The 15699-nt window shown below is 41.8% G+C and overlaps 1 protein-coding gene across 1 annotated transcript in view; it reads left to right on the top strand.

The window, feature by feature from the left end:
• The window catches only part of herpud2 (HERPUD family member 2), a 71561-nt gene that overhangs the window by 35136 nt on the left and 20726 nt on the right, over positions 1 to 15699 (top strand). The window contains exons 3-5 of the mRNA XM_060822974.1: positions 8096 to 8206; positions 9389 to 9549; positions 12689 to 12814. Of these exons, the coding sequence (XP_060678957.1) occupies positions 8096 to 8206; positions 9389 to 9549; positions 12689 to 12814 (398 nt within the window). The remainder of the gene's footprint in view (positions 1 to 8095; positions 8207 to 9388; positions 9550 to 12688; positions 12815 to 15699) is intronic.

Genomic DNA, 15699 nt, shown 5'->3' with positions numbered 1-15699 from the left:
CCCCTACATTTACCCCTTACCTAACACTATGGGCAATTTAGCATGGCCAATTCACCTGACCCGCACATCTTTGGACTGTGGGAGGAAACCGGAGCACCCGGAGGAAACCCACGCAGACACGGGGAGAACGTTCAAACTCCACACAGTCGCCTGAGGCGGGAATTGAACCCGGGTCTCTGGCGCTGTGAGGCAGCAGTGCTAACCACTGCCACCGTGCCTCCCGTTATCTTATCAGATCAAGTGGATTGGTTGGAGAGACAATAGAAGCGATGAGGAATTTGCACCAGCAACAGTATGTGATGGATGGCAGTTATAGGAAGGTGGGGGGAAATCTCAGATACAGTCACATAGATGGGTTAACTCCAGGGAAGGGTAAGAGAGGTGGGCAACTAGAGCAGAAATCTTTTGTGGATATACCCGTTTCAAACAGGTATGCTGTTTTGGAAAATGTAGGGGGTGGTGGATTCTCAGGGGTACGTAGCACAAACAGCCAAGTTTCTGGTATTGAGACTGGCTTGAATGCAACGAGGGTACGTCGGCTTCCAAGAGATTGATTGTGTCAGGGGATTCTGTAGTCAGAGGTACAAACAGACGTTTCTGTGGCTAGCAGAGAAAAAGCAGAATGGTGTGTTGTTTCCCTGGTGCCAGGATCAAGGATGTCTCAGAGACGGTGCAGAATGTTCTCACGGGGGAGAGGGGCCAGCAGGAGGTCATTGTCCACATTGGAACCAACAACATTGGAAGGGAAAAGGTTGAGACTCTGAAGGGAGATTACAGAGAGTTAGGTAGAAATTTATAAAGAACGTCCTCAAGGGTAGTAATATCTGGATTACTCCCGGTGCTTTGAGCGAATGAGGGCAGGAATAGGAGGATAGAGCAGATGAATGGCTGAGGAGCTGGTGTATGGGAGAAGGATTTACATTTTTGGATCATTGGAATCTCTTTTGGGGTAGAAGTGACCTGTACAAGAAGGACGGATTGCACCTAAATTGGAAGGGGACTAATATACTAGCAGGGAAATATGCTACAATTGCTTGGGAGGATTTGAACTAGTAAGGTGGGGGGGTGGGACCCAGGGAGATAGGAAAGAGATCGATTTGAGACGGGTACAGCTGAGAACAGAAGTGAGTCAGACAGTCAAGGCAGGCAGGGACAAGGTAGGACTAATAAATTAAACCGCATTTATTTCAATGCAAGGGGCCTAACAGGGAAGGCAGATGAACTCAGGGCATGGTTTGGAACATGGGATTGGGATATCATAGCAATTACGGAAACATGGCTCAGGGATGGGCAGGACTGGCAGCTGAATGTTCCAGGATACAAATGATACAGGAAGGATAGAAAAGGAGGCAAGAGGAGGGGGAGTGGCATTTTTGCCATTACAGCTGTGCTCAAGGAGGATATTCCTGGAAATACATCGAGGGAAGTTATTTCGGTGGAACTGAGAAATAAGAAAGGTATGATCACCTTATTGGTATTGTATTATGGACACACACACACACACACACACACACACACACACACACACACACACACACACACCCCCACCCAATAGTCAGAGGGAAATTGAGAAACAAATTTGTCAGGAGATCTCCGCTATCTGTAAGAATAATAGGGTGGTTATGGTAGGGAATTTTAACTTTCCAAACGTCGACTGGGACTGTCATAATGTTAAAGGTTTAGATGGAGAGGAATTTGTTAAGTGTGTACAAGACAATTTTCTGATTCAGTATGTGGATGTACTTACTAGAGAAGGTGCAAAACTTGACCTATTCTTGGGAAATAAGGCAGGGGCGGTGACTGAGGTGCAGTGGGGGAGCACTTTGGGGCCAGCGACCATAATTCTATTCGTTTTAAAATAGTGATGGAAAAGGATAGACCAGATTGAAAAGTTGAACTTCTAACTTGGAGAAAGGCCAATTTTGACTGTATATGGCAAAAACTTTCAAAAGCTGATTGGGGCGCAGATCTTTGCAGGTAAAGGGATGGCTGGAAAATGGGAAGCCTTCAGAAATGAGATAGCAAGAATCCAGAGAAAGGTATGATCACCTTATTCCTGTCAGGGTGAAAGGAAAGGCTGGTAGCTATAGGGAATGCTGGATGACTAAAGAAATTGAGGGTTTGGTTAAGAAAAAGAAGGAAGCATATGTCAGGCACAGACAGGATAGATCGAGTGAATCCTTAGAGTATAAAGAAAGTAGGAGTGTACTTAAGAAGGAAATCAGGAGGGCAAAATGGGGACATGAGATAGCTTTGGCAAATAGAATTAAGGAGAATCCAAAGACGTTTTACAAATATATTAAGGACAAAAGGGTACCTAGGGAGAGAATAGGGCCCCTCAAAGATCAGCAAGGCAGCCTTTGTGTGGAGCCACAGAAAATGGAGGAGATACTAAATGAATATTTTGCATCAGTATTTACTGTGGAAAAGGATATGGGAGATATAGACTGTAGGGAAATAGATGGTGACATCTTGCAAAATGTCCAGATTACAGAGGAGGAAGTGCTGGATGTCTTGAAACGGTTAAAGGTGGATAAATCCCCAAGACCTGATCAGCTGTACCTGAGAATTCTATGGGAAGCTAGAGAAGTGATTGCTGGGCCTCTTGCTTAGATATTTGTATCATCGATAGTCACAGGTGAGGTGCCGGAAGACTGGAGGTTGGCAAACGTTGTGCCACTGTTTAAGAAGGGTGGTAAGGACAAGCCAGGGAACTATAGACCGGTGAGCCTGACCTCGGTGTTGGGCAAGTTGTTGGAAGGAAAGCTGAGGGACAGGATGTACATGTATTTGGAAAGGCAAGGACTGATTAGGATAGTCATCATGGCTTTGTGCATGGGAAATCATGTCTCACAAACTTGATTGAGTTTTTTGAAGAAGTAACAAAGAAGATTGATGAGGACAGAGCAGTAGATGTGATCCATATGGAGTCCAGTAAGGCGTTCGACAAGGTTCCCCATGGGACACTGATTAGCAAGGTTAGATCTCATGGAATACAGGGAGAACTAGCCATTTGGATACAGACCTGCCTCAAAGGTAGAAGACAGAGGATGGTGGCGGAGGGTTGTTTTTCAGACTGGAGGCCTGTGACCAGTGGAGTGCCACAAGGATCGGTGCTGGGCCCTCTACTTTTTGTCATTTACATAAATGATTTGGATGCGAGCATAAGAGGTACAGTTAGTAAGTTTGCAGATGACACCAAAATTGGAGGTGTAGTGGACAGCGAAGAGGGTTACCTCCAGATTACAACAGGATCTGGACCAGATGGGCCAATGGGCTGAGAAGTGGCAGATGGAATTTAATTCGGATACATGTGAGGTGCTGTGTTTTGGGAAAGCAAATCTTAGCATGACTTATACACTTAATGGTATGGTCCAAGGGAGTGTTGCTGAACAAAGGGACCTTGGAGTGCAGGTTCATAGCTCCTTGAAAGTGGAATCACAGGTAGATAGGATAGTGAAGAAGGCGTTTGGTATGCTTTCCTTTATTGATCAGAGTATTGAGTACAGGAGTTGGGAGGTCATGTTGCGGCTGTACAGGACATTGGTTAGGCCACTGTTAGAATATTGCGTGCAATTCTGGTCTCCTTCCTATCGGAAAGATGTTGTGAAACTTGAAAGGGTTCAGAAAAGATTTATAAGGATGTTGCCAGGGTTGGAGGATCTGAGCTACAGGGAGAGGCTGAACAGGCTGGGGCTGTTTTCCCTGGAGCGTCGGAGGCTGAGGGGTGACATTGTAGAGGTTTACAAAGTTATGAGGGGCATGGATAGGATAAATAGGCAAAGTCTTTTCGCTGGGGTCGGGGATTCCAAAACTAGAGGGCATAGGTTTAGGGTGAGAGGGGAAAGATATAAAAGAGACCTAAGGGGCAACGTTTTCACGCAGAGGGTGGTAAGTGTATGGAATAAGCTGCCAGAGGATGTGGTGGAGGCTGGTACAATTGCAACATTTAAGAGGCATTTGGATAAGTATATGAATAGGAAGGGCTTGGAGGGATATGGGCCAGGTGCTGGCAGGTGGGACTAGATTAGGTTGGGATATCTGGTCAGCACTGACAGATTAGACTGAAAGGTCTGTTTCCATGCTGTACATCTCTATGACTCTACCCATCACTATTTCTTCTGGGAACATGGTAATAATCTTCCCCTACTGTAATTCTTAGATTGGTAGTACTTGTGAGGTGGTTCTATGCAGGGAATATTGAATGCAAACCAAGATAGTGTGCACATGTTCCCCAAACATTTTAGCCTGCCCTTTTCTTGAGATGAGATGGGAGTCTGGAGCTTATTCTTTGACAAATGTTTGTGCCAGCTCCCTGCCAAGCCTTTTTACATAATATTATTCAGTTGGTAATGTTACTTCTTCAAAAATGGTAAAGTCCTAGGGAGTGTTAGGGGCTGAACAAAGAAACCTTGGAGTGCAGGTTTATAGCACCTTGAAAGTGGAGTCACCGGTAGATAGGATAGTGAACATTTGGTATGTTTTCCTTTGTTGGTCAGAGTATTGAATACAAGATTTGGGAGGTCATGTTGCAGCTGTACAGGACATTGGTTAGGCCTCAGCTGGAATACTGCATGCAATTCTGGTCTCCTTCCTATCAGAAAGATGTTATAAAACTTGAAAGGGTTCAGAAAAGGTTTACAAGGGTAGGAGAATTTGAGTTGGAGGCTGAGGGGTGACCTGATAGAGGTATATAAAATTATGAGGGGCATGGATAGGATAAATAGGCAAAGTCTTTTCCCTGGAGTGGGGAGTGCAGAACTAGATTAGATAGATTAGATTTTTTTTTAGATTACTTACAGTATGGAAACAGGCCCTTCGGCCCAACAAGTCCACACCGACCCGCCGAAGCGCAACCCACCCATACCCCTACATTTACCCCTTACCTAACACTACGGGCAATTTAGCATGGCCAATTCACCTGACCCGCACATCTTTGTGACAGTGGGAGGAAACCGGAGCACCTGGAGGAAACCCACGCAAACACTGGGAGAATGTGCAAACTCCACACAGTCAGTCGCCTGAGGCGGGAATTGAACCCAGGTCTCTGGCGCTGTGAGGCAGCAGTGCTAACCACTGTGCCGCCGTGCCACCCCAAACTAGAGGGCATAGGTTTAGGGTGAGATGGGGAAAGATATAAAAGAGACCTAAGGGGCAACTTTTTCACGCAGAGAGTGGTACGTGTCTGGAATGAGCTACCAGAGGAAGTGGTGGAAGCTAGTACAATTGCAACATTTTAAAAGGTATCTGGATGGATGTATGAATATGAAAAGGTTTGGAGGGATATGGGCTAGGTCCTGGCAGGTGAGACTAGATTGGGTTGGGCTATCTGGGATATCGGGTCAGCATGGACAAGTTGGACCGAAGGGTCTGTTCCGTGCTGTACATCTCTATGACTCTGTGTGAGTTTCTTTTTAGCTTTCCTACAGTGTGGAAACAATCTCTTCGACCCAACAAGTCCACACGAACCCTCCGAAGAGCAGCCCACCCAGACCTACTACCCTACATTCACACCTGACTAACGCATCTAACACTACAGGCAATTTAGCATGGCCAATTCACCTCACCTGCGTATCTTTGAATTGTGGGAGAAAACTGGAGCACATGGAGGAAACCCACGCAAACACTGGGAGAATGTGCAAATTCCACACAGACAGTTGCTCAAGGTGGGAATTGAACCTGGGTCCCCGGTGCTGTGAGGCCGCAGTGCTAACCACTGAGCCACCGTGCCGCCCCAAATGTAACTGGAAGTTTTAACCGTACCATAAGAGCAAGGGAAAGCTATTCCACCTTCAAGCCTGCTCAGCTATTTGGTGAGTCTGTAGCTGACTTGCTTGTTACTTCAACTTCACTCTTATGCCTGCTGTGGAACGTTTCAGGGAACATCTCTAGGACACACACACCAAATAATCCCACCACCCTGTGGCCGACCACTTCAATTCCTCCTCCCACTCTGCCAAGGACGTGTAAGTCCTGGTCCATCTCCACTGCCAAATCTGAGCCACCCAATGCCTGGAGGAAGAACTCTTATTCTGCTTTGGGGCCCTCCAATCACACGGCATCAATGTCAATTTCACCAGTCTCCTCATCTCCCCTCCCTTTACCTCATCCTAGATCCAACATTCCAACTCGGCACCGCCCTCTTGAACTTTCTTACCATCCATCGTCCTTCACACCTATCCACTCCACCCTCACTCCAATGTATCACCATCACCTCCCACCTGCATCTATTGAGTTTCCAGCTACCTTCCACACCCGCACCCTCCTATTTATCCTCTCCATATTCCTGATGAAGAACTCATGTTCGAAACATCGATCCTCCTGGTCCTTGGATGTTGCCTGACTTGCTGTGTTTTTCCAGTGCCATACTTTTCGACTCTGATTTCCAGTATTTGCAGTCCTCCCTTTCTCCCTGCCTCCTATAACACAAACTCTCAGTTGATCGAACATCTCTGATTCATTGTTCAATATATTCAGTGGTCCAGTCAGCACTTTTCTCTGGAATATAGAATTTCATAAACTATCAATCCTCTTAAAGAAGGAATTCCTTGTATCCATCTTAAATGGGAGGCCCCTAGTCTATAACAGTATCTTCTCTTTCTAGATTTCTCCACTGTGGGGAAACATTCTCTCAGCACCTATCGTGTCAAATGCCCTCAGTGTCTTGCATGTTTCTGTCATTTCACCTCTTTCTTCTAAACCCCAATGTAGTTGCAGGGAGACATATGGAATGTTACTTTCAGGGGGATGTAATATAAAAATAGGGAGGTCACGCTAAAGATGTACAAGATACCACTTAGACCATGCATAACATACTGGGAACAGTTTAAAAATAGACTGATGGTTACAAGCAGTCCAGAGACTGCTTGGTTTATTCTGGCTATGAAGGGATTTTCCTGTGCGAAGAGGTTGAGTAGATTTGGAATGTAGAAGAATGAGAAGTGACCTTAATGAAAGGGTAGATGCAGAGAAGTTGTTTCCCCCGGAAGGTGAATCAAGGATCGGATGGGATGATCTCAGAGTAAGTGATTACCCACTTTGGATGAAGATGAGGAATTTCTTCTGTATATTCATTCAATATATTCAAGACTATATTAGGTCTTTAATCAGACAGGGGATAGAGGGTTATAGGCTCAATACAGGAAATTAAAGTTGAGGATTAACATGAGGCACGTTCTCATTGAATGCTGGTGCAGACTTGATGGGCTGTATGGCTTAAGGTTAGTAATGGTCCCATAAAGTTGTCATTGATTGTCATTAAAAAGCAAAGTTTTTTTCCGGATGCCACTGAAAGTTCTCAATATGCAGTACTCCTGCCAGTACATAGTGACTTCAGTGTGCGCTGATCGCTAATAAATATTGTGCTTACATGGTCACTCTCATTTTGTTTTTACTTGTGATCTTAAGTTCTTTTTCTTGAGATCCTTACACACTTGATGCAATCACAATACGCCAACTTCTGTGAACACCCAAAATTTTATTAAGCAAGCTCAAGCTTTCTGGAGGAACCCTTAATACACTTAACAGGGCTTGCAGAACCATGTCGAGAGGATTTGATTTACTGTCACTTGTACCTTGGTACAATGAAAAGTTTTGTTTTGCACACAGTACAAGCAGATCATACCATACAAGGTGCATAAGGTTAATATTGTAATTCATGTATAAAGGCATCCGAATCTGTCTCCACCTCTGTTTTCTGTTGTGTCTTGCATTTTCCTACACCATCATGATGTCACGGTGTTGGGACATGACTATATTTTAACATTTTTCACCTCCCTACAAACTAATGAATGGAAATCAATTATTTTTCATTGTATGGTTTGAAAAGCACAAATTCTTAATTACTTTTACATGAATTGTTTACAGAGCCATGTTTCCTTAATTTAGTTTTATATTTTGACTTTTTAAAAGCTAAATGATTTGTATGGAACTAATCTTTCTAGCACATTTTGTCTGATATGTACAATGAGCAAAAACAGTAGGTTAGGTTTAAAATGAAATTGTATATCTTAAGCTGTAGCTTAGTTATAGCAGTCACTACTTTTGCTTTCTTCTCTTTTGTTTATTCTCTCCATCACTCTCATTTGTTACACAGCAAGACGAGTATCATATGGTTCACTTAGTCTGCTCTTCAAGGACTCCTCCAGGATCACCCAAATCTGGTTATAAGAACAATGGAACTCTGGCAACCAACAATGGAACCATGGTAAATTTCTTTCTGTTTAAAGCTATTGCACCCATCATTTTTAAAAACATTTATTGATCAATGTTGCTATCCTCACATGTTAGGATTTAAAGCTGTCCTGAACTAGATTGATCTCTTAGCCTTTGCAGTGGAGCTGTGGGTTGCCATACTTTCTAGAAAAGAAAAAAAACCTGTTTAAAAATTGCTGTTTATGTATTATATCTGTAGTGAATAAGAGATGCTAATTTGTTTACAAAATCTGACTACTACTTTAATGTTTTTCAATGTCTACATTTGGTTTCTTCTCCTTATTTCACTGTTTTTAGGACAGGTTTACCACCTTAAAATTTCTGATACAAGTATTGGCAGTTTTTTACAACATGTTTGAAAACATTAATAAATAGGTCTTATTGTGTTATCATTTTGTGCAAACATTGAGCTAAAATGACTTGGTTTTAGACCCAGTGACTTTAGCTAAGCATATTTAGTGATTTTCTTTTGGGGGGACAACTTTATTCATTCACAGGCAGCCCATGATTATACAGCAGGATGATGGCATTGTGTTTTTGTGAATTTATGCATCTGCCAATAGGCTTAATGAAAAATGTAAGTGTGAAGAGTAAATACACATTCGTTTGCCGCAATTCAATATCAGAAGCACCAGATTTAAAACCCTTGAACGTAACTTCTATATTGAAACTGTGCAGTTATCTGATAATTTCATCTTGAGTTCTAGAGCAGTGTTTCCTTAATTTAGTTTTATATTTTGACTTTTAAAAAGTTAAATGATTTGTATGGAACTAATCTTTCGCACGTTTTGTCTGATGTGTAAAATGAGCAAATCAGTAGGTTAGGTTTAAAATAAAATTGTATATCTTGAGCTGTGGATTTTCTAGAGCATTTTGTCAGTCTTTTGTAGGTCATTGGGTTTTCTTGTTTGAGCTGGAGGGATATTTTAGGATGGATCTCAGACATGTTGCCATGTGCACAATGGTCAGTGTTAATGTTAAGGTGAATGAGGATGGTTGTATGATTGGAATTTGAAAAAAAACTTAATCTCTGTGTGGGTTCACACAACATCTTTGGCGAGAAAAGTAATTATCATTTCAGATTAATGCTCTGCCATTCATTGCATCTGTTCATTACTGGATGTTTCTCGTTACTTAATGAAAGCATTTACAATGGACTTTGATATCTTCTCAGAGTTCTGAAAATTCAAGTACCACAACACCCTCATCGTCTCCAAGCCAAGAAACCTTTATTGGATCCACAGGTTCTAATTCAGCTGATATTAGACACCGCAACTTTTCTCAGGTTCCTTTAAACCATGCACAAAGTCACGGATTCCAACACGTTATGCAAGGGTAAGTATAGGAAGTTGATGGTGGAACTTTTTGAACTAGTGCAGGGATCTGCAATTATGTCACTCCATCCAGGAGTTTAGGGAGGGAATTTCAAGGTTTTGGACCCAGTACACATCCAAGTCAGAATAATTTATGACTTGAAGATCCACTAAATCTGCAAAACACTGAATACTTCCCTCTTTGTAATGGCAACCTGTCTTTGACTCTTGTTACAACACTGATACAGCAGGTAAATCAAATAAGCCTCCCAGTCCCTGTATTTGGAGCACAGTAATATTAAAACATTGAATGATCCTTAAAGTTGCCCCAGTGGTTCCTAACCAGAGTTTAAGAATAACTGATAGCAGGCATCAAGTTTATCGCTTAAACAAAATTAGAAATGTATTCTTAACACAGTAAATAGTTAAGCAAAGTGGGATTGAATCTTTTATTTCTGAAGAGACTGATCAATGCAAACATCTTCCAGTAGGCTCTGAGGGGTATTCATTTTATTCCTTATTACTGGGTTTCTGTTGTCTGAACTTCCATTAAATTGATAATGAGAGGGAAATTAGAAAGCAACTAAAATACCTTCTAACAGCTTCTAGTAGCCACAGTCTTTCTCTTTACTAGTTGGGTCTAATAATAATGGCCTTGTAATGACCCCTTTTTAATATCAAAACATTTGCCAGCTTTTCAGCATAATGCGTCTTGGAGTCAAAATACCTAAAGTGCCCTTTAAACAATAATCAAGCAGCAATTAACTCATCAGACCATAACCTGATATCAATTTGTTGCTTTTTTTTAAACAAAGGTGACCTTCAGTTCACAAGTCTCAGTTCCAACCAAAAATAAGAAAAATAAAAATAAAATAATGTATGTCTCAACACTCTAACCTTGAAAGCCTTGTCCGTTTCCTTCCAAAAACCAGTCCATTGAAATTGCTGCACGTCACGCTGTAGAGAAAGTTATCATATCTGCCTATAGCCCTAGTCTCATAATCTGCAAATTTAACATGCTCATCTTGCACTTGAACTCCTCAATTATCTCACACCCTCCTATATTCAGACATTTCACCAATCATGACAACCCTTTCCCCAAGATCTCCGTTTCTGTCACTCTGGACACTTGCACGTCTTCTTCCTCAACAGCTCCAATGCTACCCACCTGCCCCAGCTTGTGTCAAAAGCTCTGATATTAATATTGGCCTTGGCTCAGACGGTAGTACTCTTACCTCTGAGTTAGAAGCTTCTGGGCTCAAGTCCAAGTTTACGACTTAAACATGAAAATCACAGTTCTTTCTTGAGTGCAATGCTGAAGAAATGCTGCACAGTTAGAGGTGGTGTCTTTCAAGTAATGTGTTAAACTGAGCCCTATCATTTGAATGTAAAATATCTGATCATTTCAAAGCTGAGTATGGGAGTTCTCTGTTGTGGATTGGCCAATATTTTATCCTTAAATCATCATCACTGAAACAAATGATCTCATCACTATCACATTCCTGCTTGTGGGAGCTTGATATTTATAACTTAACTGTGGTGTTTCTTTTATTACAATGGTAACTACATTTTTCAAAAAACACTTCTGTAGCTTCAAGTTACTTTGAAGCATCCTGTACATGTGAAATGCACGATCTCATTCCAAACATTTTCTCTGTGCTCCAAGTACTTTTTCACAAGTTGTTCATGTTCCTTTGATATTGGCACACTTAACGTCAATCATCAAGTTTACAGGATTGGCTATTCCTTTCAGGGGACCCAAGATAGCTGCCGTCTGAATAGATCAGCCTTTCTGAACTCTGCACCCCAACCCAAGGTGATATTATTTTTAGCCCCTCCCCTTAGGTTTTTTTGGATATTTCTTTTAAATAATCTTAAATGGCTTGGAGAAGTGCAGACAGATACTGTTTAGTGTACCTGAAATAAAGACAATATATATGGAATCTAGTAATAGCAGCAGGAGAATTGAATGAGCAAACACCTTGTTTTAGATAAGGTCAATCTGACCTCTATTTGGACTGGACTCCTTGTTGCCCTGATTTGTTGGTTATTGCCTTGATGTCTAGGTCAGTTTTCCTAACTTTTCCTGTGGCATTTGCAACCTCAATCTATTTTAGTCTCAAATCTTTGAGTAGCTTTGAAGCTGAGTGGGTCTTGTGGCACCCAAACTGAGTTTCAGCAAGCTGGATCTGAGCATCTAATGCTGTTCTCTTTTCTTAAAAAAAACTATTATAAGGTCCTTCATGCTGTGTGTTTGCTGGTTACTGAATAACAGTTCCTTGGTTGAATAGGATGAGTTTGTACTTATTGAAGTTCAAAAGAATGATCAGCAACCTTGTTGAAATGTGAAACAAACTTAGGGGTCTTGACAGGTTGGATTTGGAGAAGAAGTTACTCCTTGTGTGAGAACCTAGGACTGAAGGCATAATTTCAGGGTAAGGGATCACCAAGTAAGAACAGAAATAAGGAACTACTTCTGTGAGCAGTGAATTGATGGAGTTATTTACAACAGAGGGTGGTAGAGTTGGATTGTTAAGTATACTTATGACTGATTTAATCAGTGAGGGAATTGATAGTTATGGAGAAAAGCTCAGCGCGTCTGGCAGCGTCTGTGGAGAGAAATCAGAGTTGATGTTTCGGGTCAAGTGAGGAAGGGTCACTCGACCTGAAATGTCAACTCTGATTCTCTCCATTGTTGCTGCCAGATGTGCTGAACCTTTCCAGCCATTTCTGTTTGTGTTGCTGATTTACAGCATCCACAGTTGTTTTGATTCTTATGGAGAAAGGGCAGGAAAGTATAGTTGAGGATGATCATGCACTGACAATGTTAGAGCAGACCTGATGGGCTGAATGGGCTCCTTCTGCTCTTGCATCTTGTGCTTTTTTGGACAAAATGTTAAGTACGTTTGTGCCTTGTGCAGTAGACAGCAGAACGAATATAACCAAACACTGCCCTGTGGCCATTTCGACTCTGATCTCCGGTATCTGCAGTCCTCACTGTCTCCCAACATAACCAAACTGTCTGAGTTGCAAAGTTCCTCCAGTATCTCGGCCTTAAAAATTTGATATGTATATTTTCAGAAAATAGGTTTCACAATTGTTGTGAAGGCTGTTTTCAACTTTCTTCTCTCTACTGAACTCTTGTATCTCTTTCCTTTTAGACATGGAGTTGGTCAGGTTCCTATGCAGCCAGGAATCCCAGGCAACTTTCCAATATATTCAATGTACAGTCCACAGCATGTCCTCTGGTGGCAGCAGATGTATGCACGGCAGTACTACATGCAGTAGTAAGTATTTAGTTACTCACTCGGACCTGAGCAGTTGCATTTCTCAATTTTGAATGAATACTGAATCAGGTTACCAGGAAAATGGATACTGTATCTTTCTTTCGTTTGTGCTTCAGAACAATTTCCTACTTGCGTGTAATACTTTTGTCAAACAAAAAGTTGGTGGGTTAAAGTTTAAAAACTACAGCAATGTGATATATTTTAACCCTTGGACCTTGTTTATAGGATTGATGCACATTCACATTAGTTCACTGTAGATTATAACCCTGCAATTTTACCTAGTACTTAGTAGAACATAAACCATTACAGCACAGTACAGGTCCTTCAGCCCTTGATGTTGCGCAGATCTGTGAAACCAGTATGAATCCCATCTAGCCTACACTATTCCATTCTTGTCCATATGCCTATCCAATCACCATTTAAATGTCTTTAAAGTTGGCAAATCTACAACTGTTGCAGGCTGTGTGTTCCACGCCCCTACTACTGAGTAGAGAAACTACCTCTGATATCTGTCCTATATCTATCACTCCTCAATTTGAAGCTTTGTCCCCTCATGTTAGCCATCACCATCCTAGGAAAAAAGGCTCTCACTGTCCACCTGATCTAACCTTCTGATTACCTTCTGTGTCTCAATTAAGTTACCTCTCAATCTTCTCTCTAATGAAAACAGCCACAAGTCCCTCAGCCTTTCCCCGTAAGACCTTCCTGCCATTACCAGGCAACATCCTAGTAAATCTGAACCCTTTCCAAAGCTTCCACATCCTTCTATTAATGTGGTGACTAGAACTGCACACAGTATTCACAGGTGCAGCCTGAGATTTGTACAGCTGCAGCATGACCTCATGGTTCTGAAACCCAATCACTTTACTAATTAAAGCTAACACACTGTATGCCTTAACAGACCCATCAACCTGGGTGGCAACTTTTGAGGGATTCGTGTACATGGACACCAAGATTTCTCTGCTCATCTACACTACCAAGAATCTTACCATTCACCTAGTATCCTGCATTCCTGTTGCTCCTTCCAAACTGAATCACCTTCCACTTCTCTGCATTAAACTTATTTATCAACCCTCAGCCCAGATCTGCAGCATATCTATGTCCATCTGTAACCAACAACATCCTTCGGCATTACCCACAATTGTACCAACCTTGGTGTCATCCGCAAATTTACTAATCTACCCTTCTACGCCCTCATCCAGGTCGTTTATAAAAATGAATCCAAAACAATCCTTGCAGTACCCCTCTGGTAACTGAGCTCCACGATGAACATTTCCCATCAACCATCACTCTCTGTCTTCTTTCAGATAATTGATTTCTGATCCAAACCACTAAATCGCCATCAATCCTATACTTCCATATTTTGTGCAGTAGCCTACCATGGGGGACCTTATCAAACGCCTTACTGAAATCCATATGCGCCACATCAACAGCTTTACCCTCATCTGCCTGTTTGGTCATCTTCTCAAAGAACTCAATAAGGTTGTGAGGCACAACCTACCCTTCACAAAACTGTGTTGACTATCATTAATTAAATTATTCTTATCAAGGTGATTATAAATCCTATCTCTTATAACCTTTTCCACCACTTTATCCACAACCGAAGTAAGGCTGACTGGTCCATAATTACCAGGGTTGTCTCTACTCCCCTTCTTGAACAAGGGAACAACATTTGCTATCCTCAAGTTTCCAGGCACTATTCCTGCAGAGAATGATGACATAAAAATCAAAGCCATAGGGTGGGCAATCTCCTCCTTGTCTTCCCAGAGAATTCTAGGATAAATCCCATGTAGTCCAGGGATTTATCTATTTTCATACTGTCTAGAATTTCTAACACCTCCTCCTTGTGAACATCAGTCCCATCTAGTCTAGTAGCCTGTTTCTCCGTATTCTCCTTTTCAACATTGTCTTTTTCCAATGCGAATACTATGAAAAATATTCATTTAGCACTTCCCCATCTCCTCTGACTCCAAGCTCAACTTCACAGTGCTGCCCTTGATTGGCCCCAATCTTACTCTAGTCATTGATTTATCCCTTATATACCTATAGAAAGCTTTAGGGTTTTCCCTGATCCTATCCACCAACAACTTCTCATGTTCCCTCCTCACTCCTCTTAGCACTGTCTCTTTAGGTCTTTCCTGGCTACCTTGTAACTCTCAATTGCCCTAACTGAGCCTTCACATCTCATCCTAACATAAGCTGCCTTCTTCCTCTTGACAAAAGATTCAACTTCCTTCGTGAACCATGGGTTCTGCACTTAAACACTTCCTCCCTGCCTGACAGCTACATGCTTATCAAGGAGACACAGTAGCTGTTCCTTGAATAAGCTCTACATTTCTATTGTGCCCAGCCCCTGCAGTTTCCTTCCCCATGCTATGCATCCTAAATCTTGTCGAACCATATCATAATTGACTTTCCCCTAGCTGTAGCTATTACCCTCCAGTGTACACCTATCCCTTTCCATCACTAAAATAAATATGATTTGGAGATGCTGGTGTTGGACTGGGGTGTACACAGTTAAAAATCACGCAACACTAGGTTATAGTCCAACAGGTTTAATTGGAAGCACACTAGCTTTCGGAGCGACGCTTCTTCATCAGGTGATTGTGGAGGGTTCGATCGTAACACAGAATTTATAGCAAACATTTGCAGTGTGATGTAACTGAAATTATACATTGAAAAATTGATTGTCTATTAAGCCTTTCATCTGTTGAATACAGTGATACTTTCACTTCTTTCATGTGTAAATCACAAAACCCTTCTTTTTAAAGTTGCATTCTTGGGTTAGCTGCTAACAATGGTGATAGCTAGACAATATGTTGAAGGTGTTGGCCCCCTGTGTTCTCTGACTATGACCTGATGTTTAGATTGATTCTAATCTAATA

Source organism: Hemiscyllium ocellatum, chromosome 4 (assembly GCF_020745735.1).
Source record: "Hemiscyllium ocellatum isolate sHemOce1 chromosome 4, sHemOce1.pat.X.cur, whole genome shotgun sequence".
NCBI lineage: Eukaryota > Metazoa > Chordata > Chondrichthyes > Orectolobiformes > Hemiscylliidae > Hemiscyllium > Hemiscyllium ocellatum.
The sequence above is the reverse complement of the archived record's forward strand: the minus strand, read 5'-3'. Positions and strand labels throughout refer to the sequence as shown.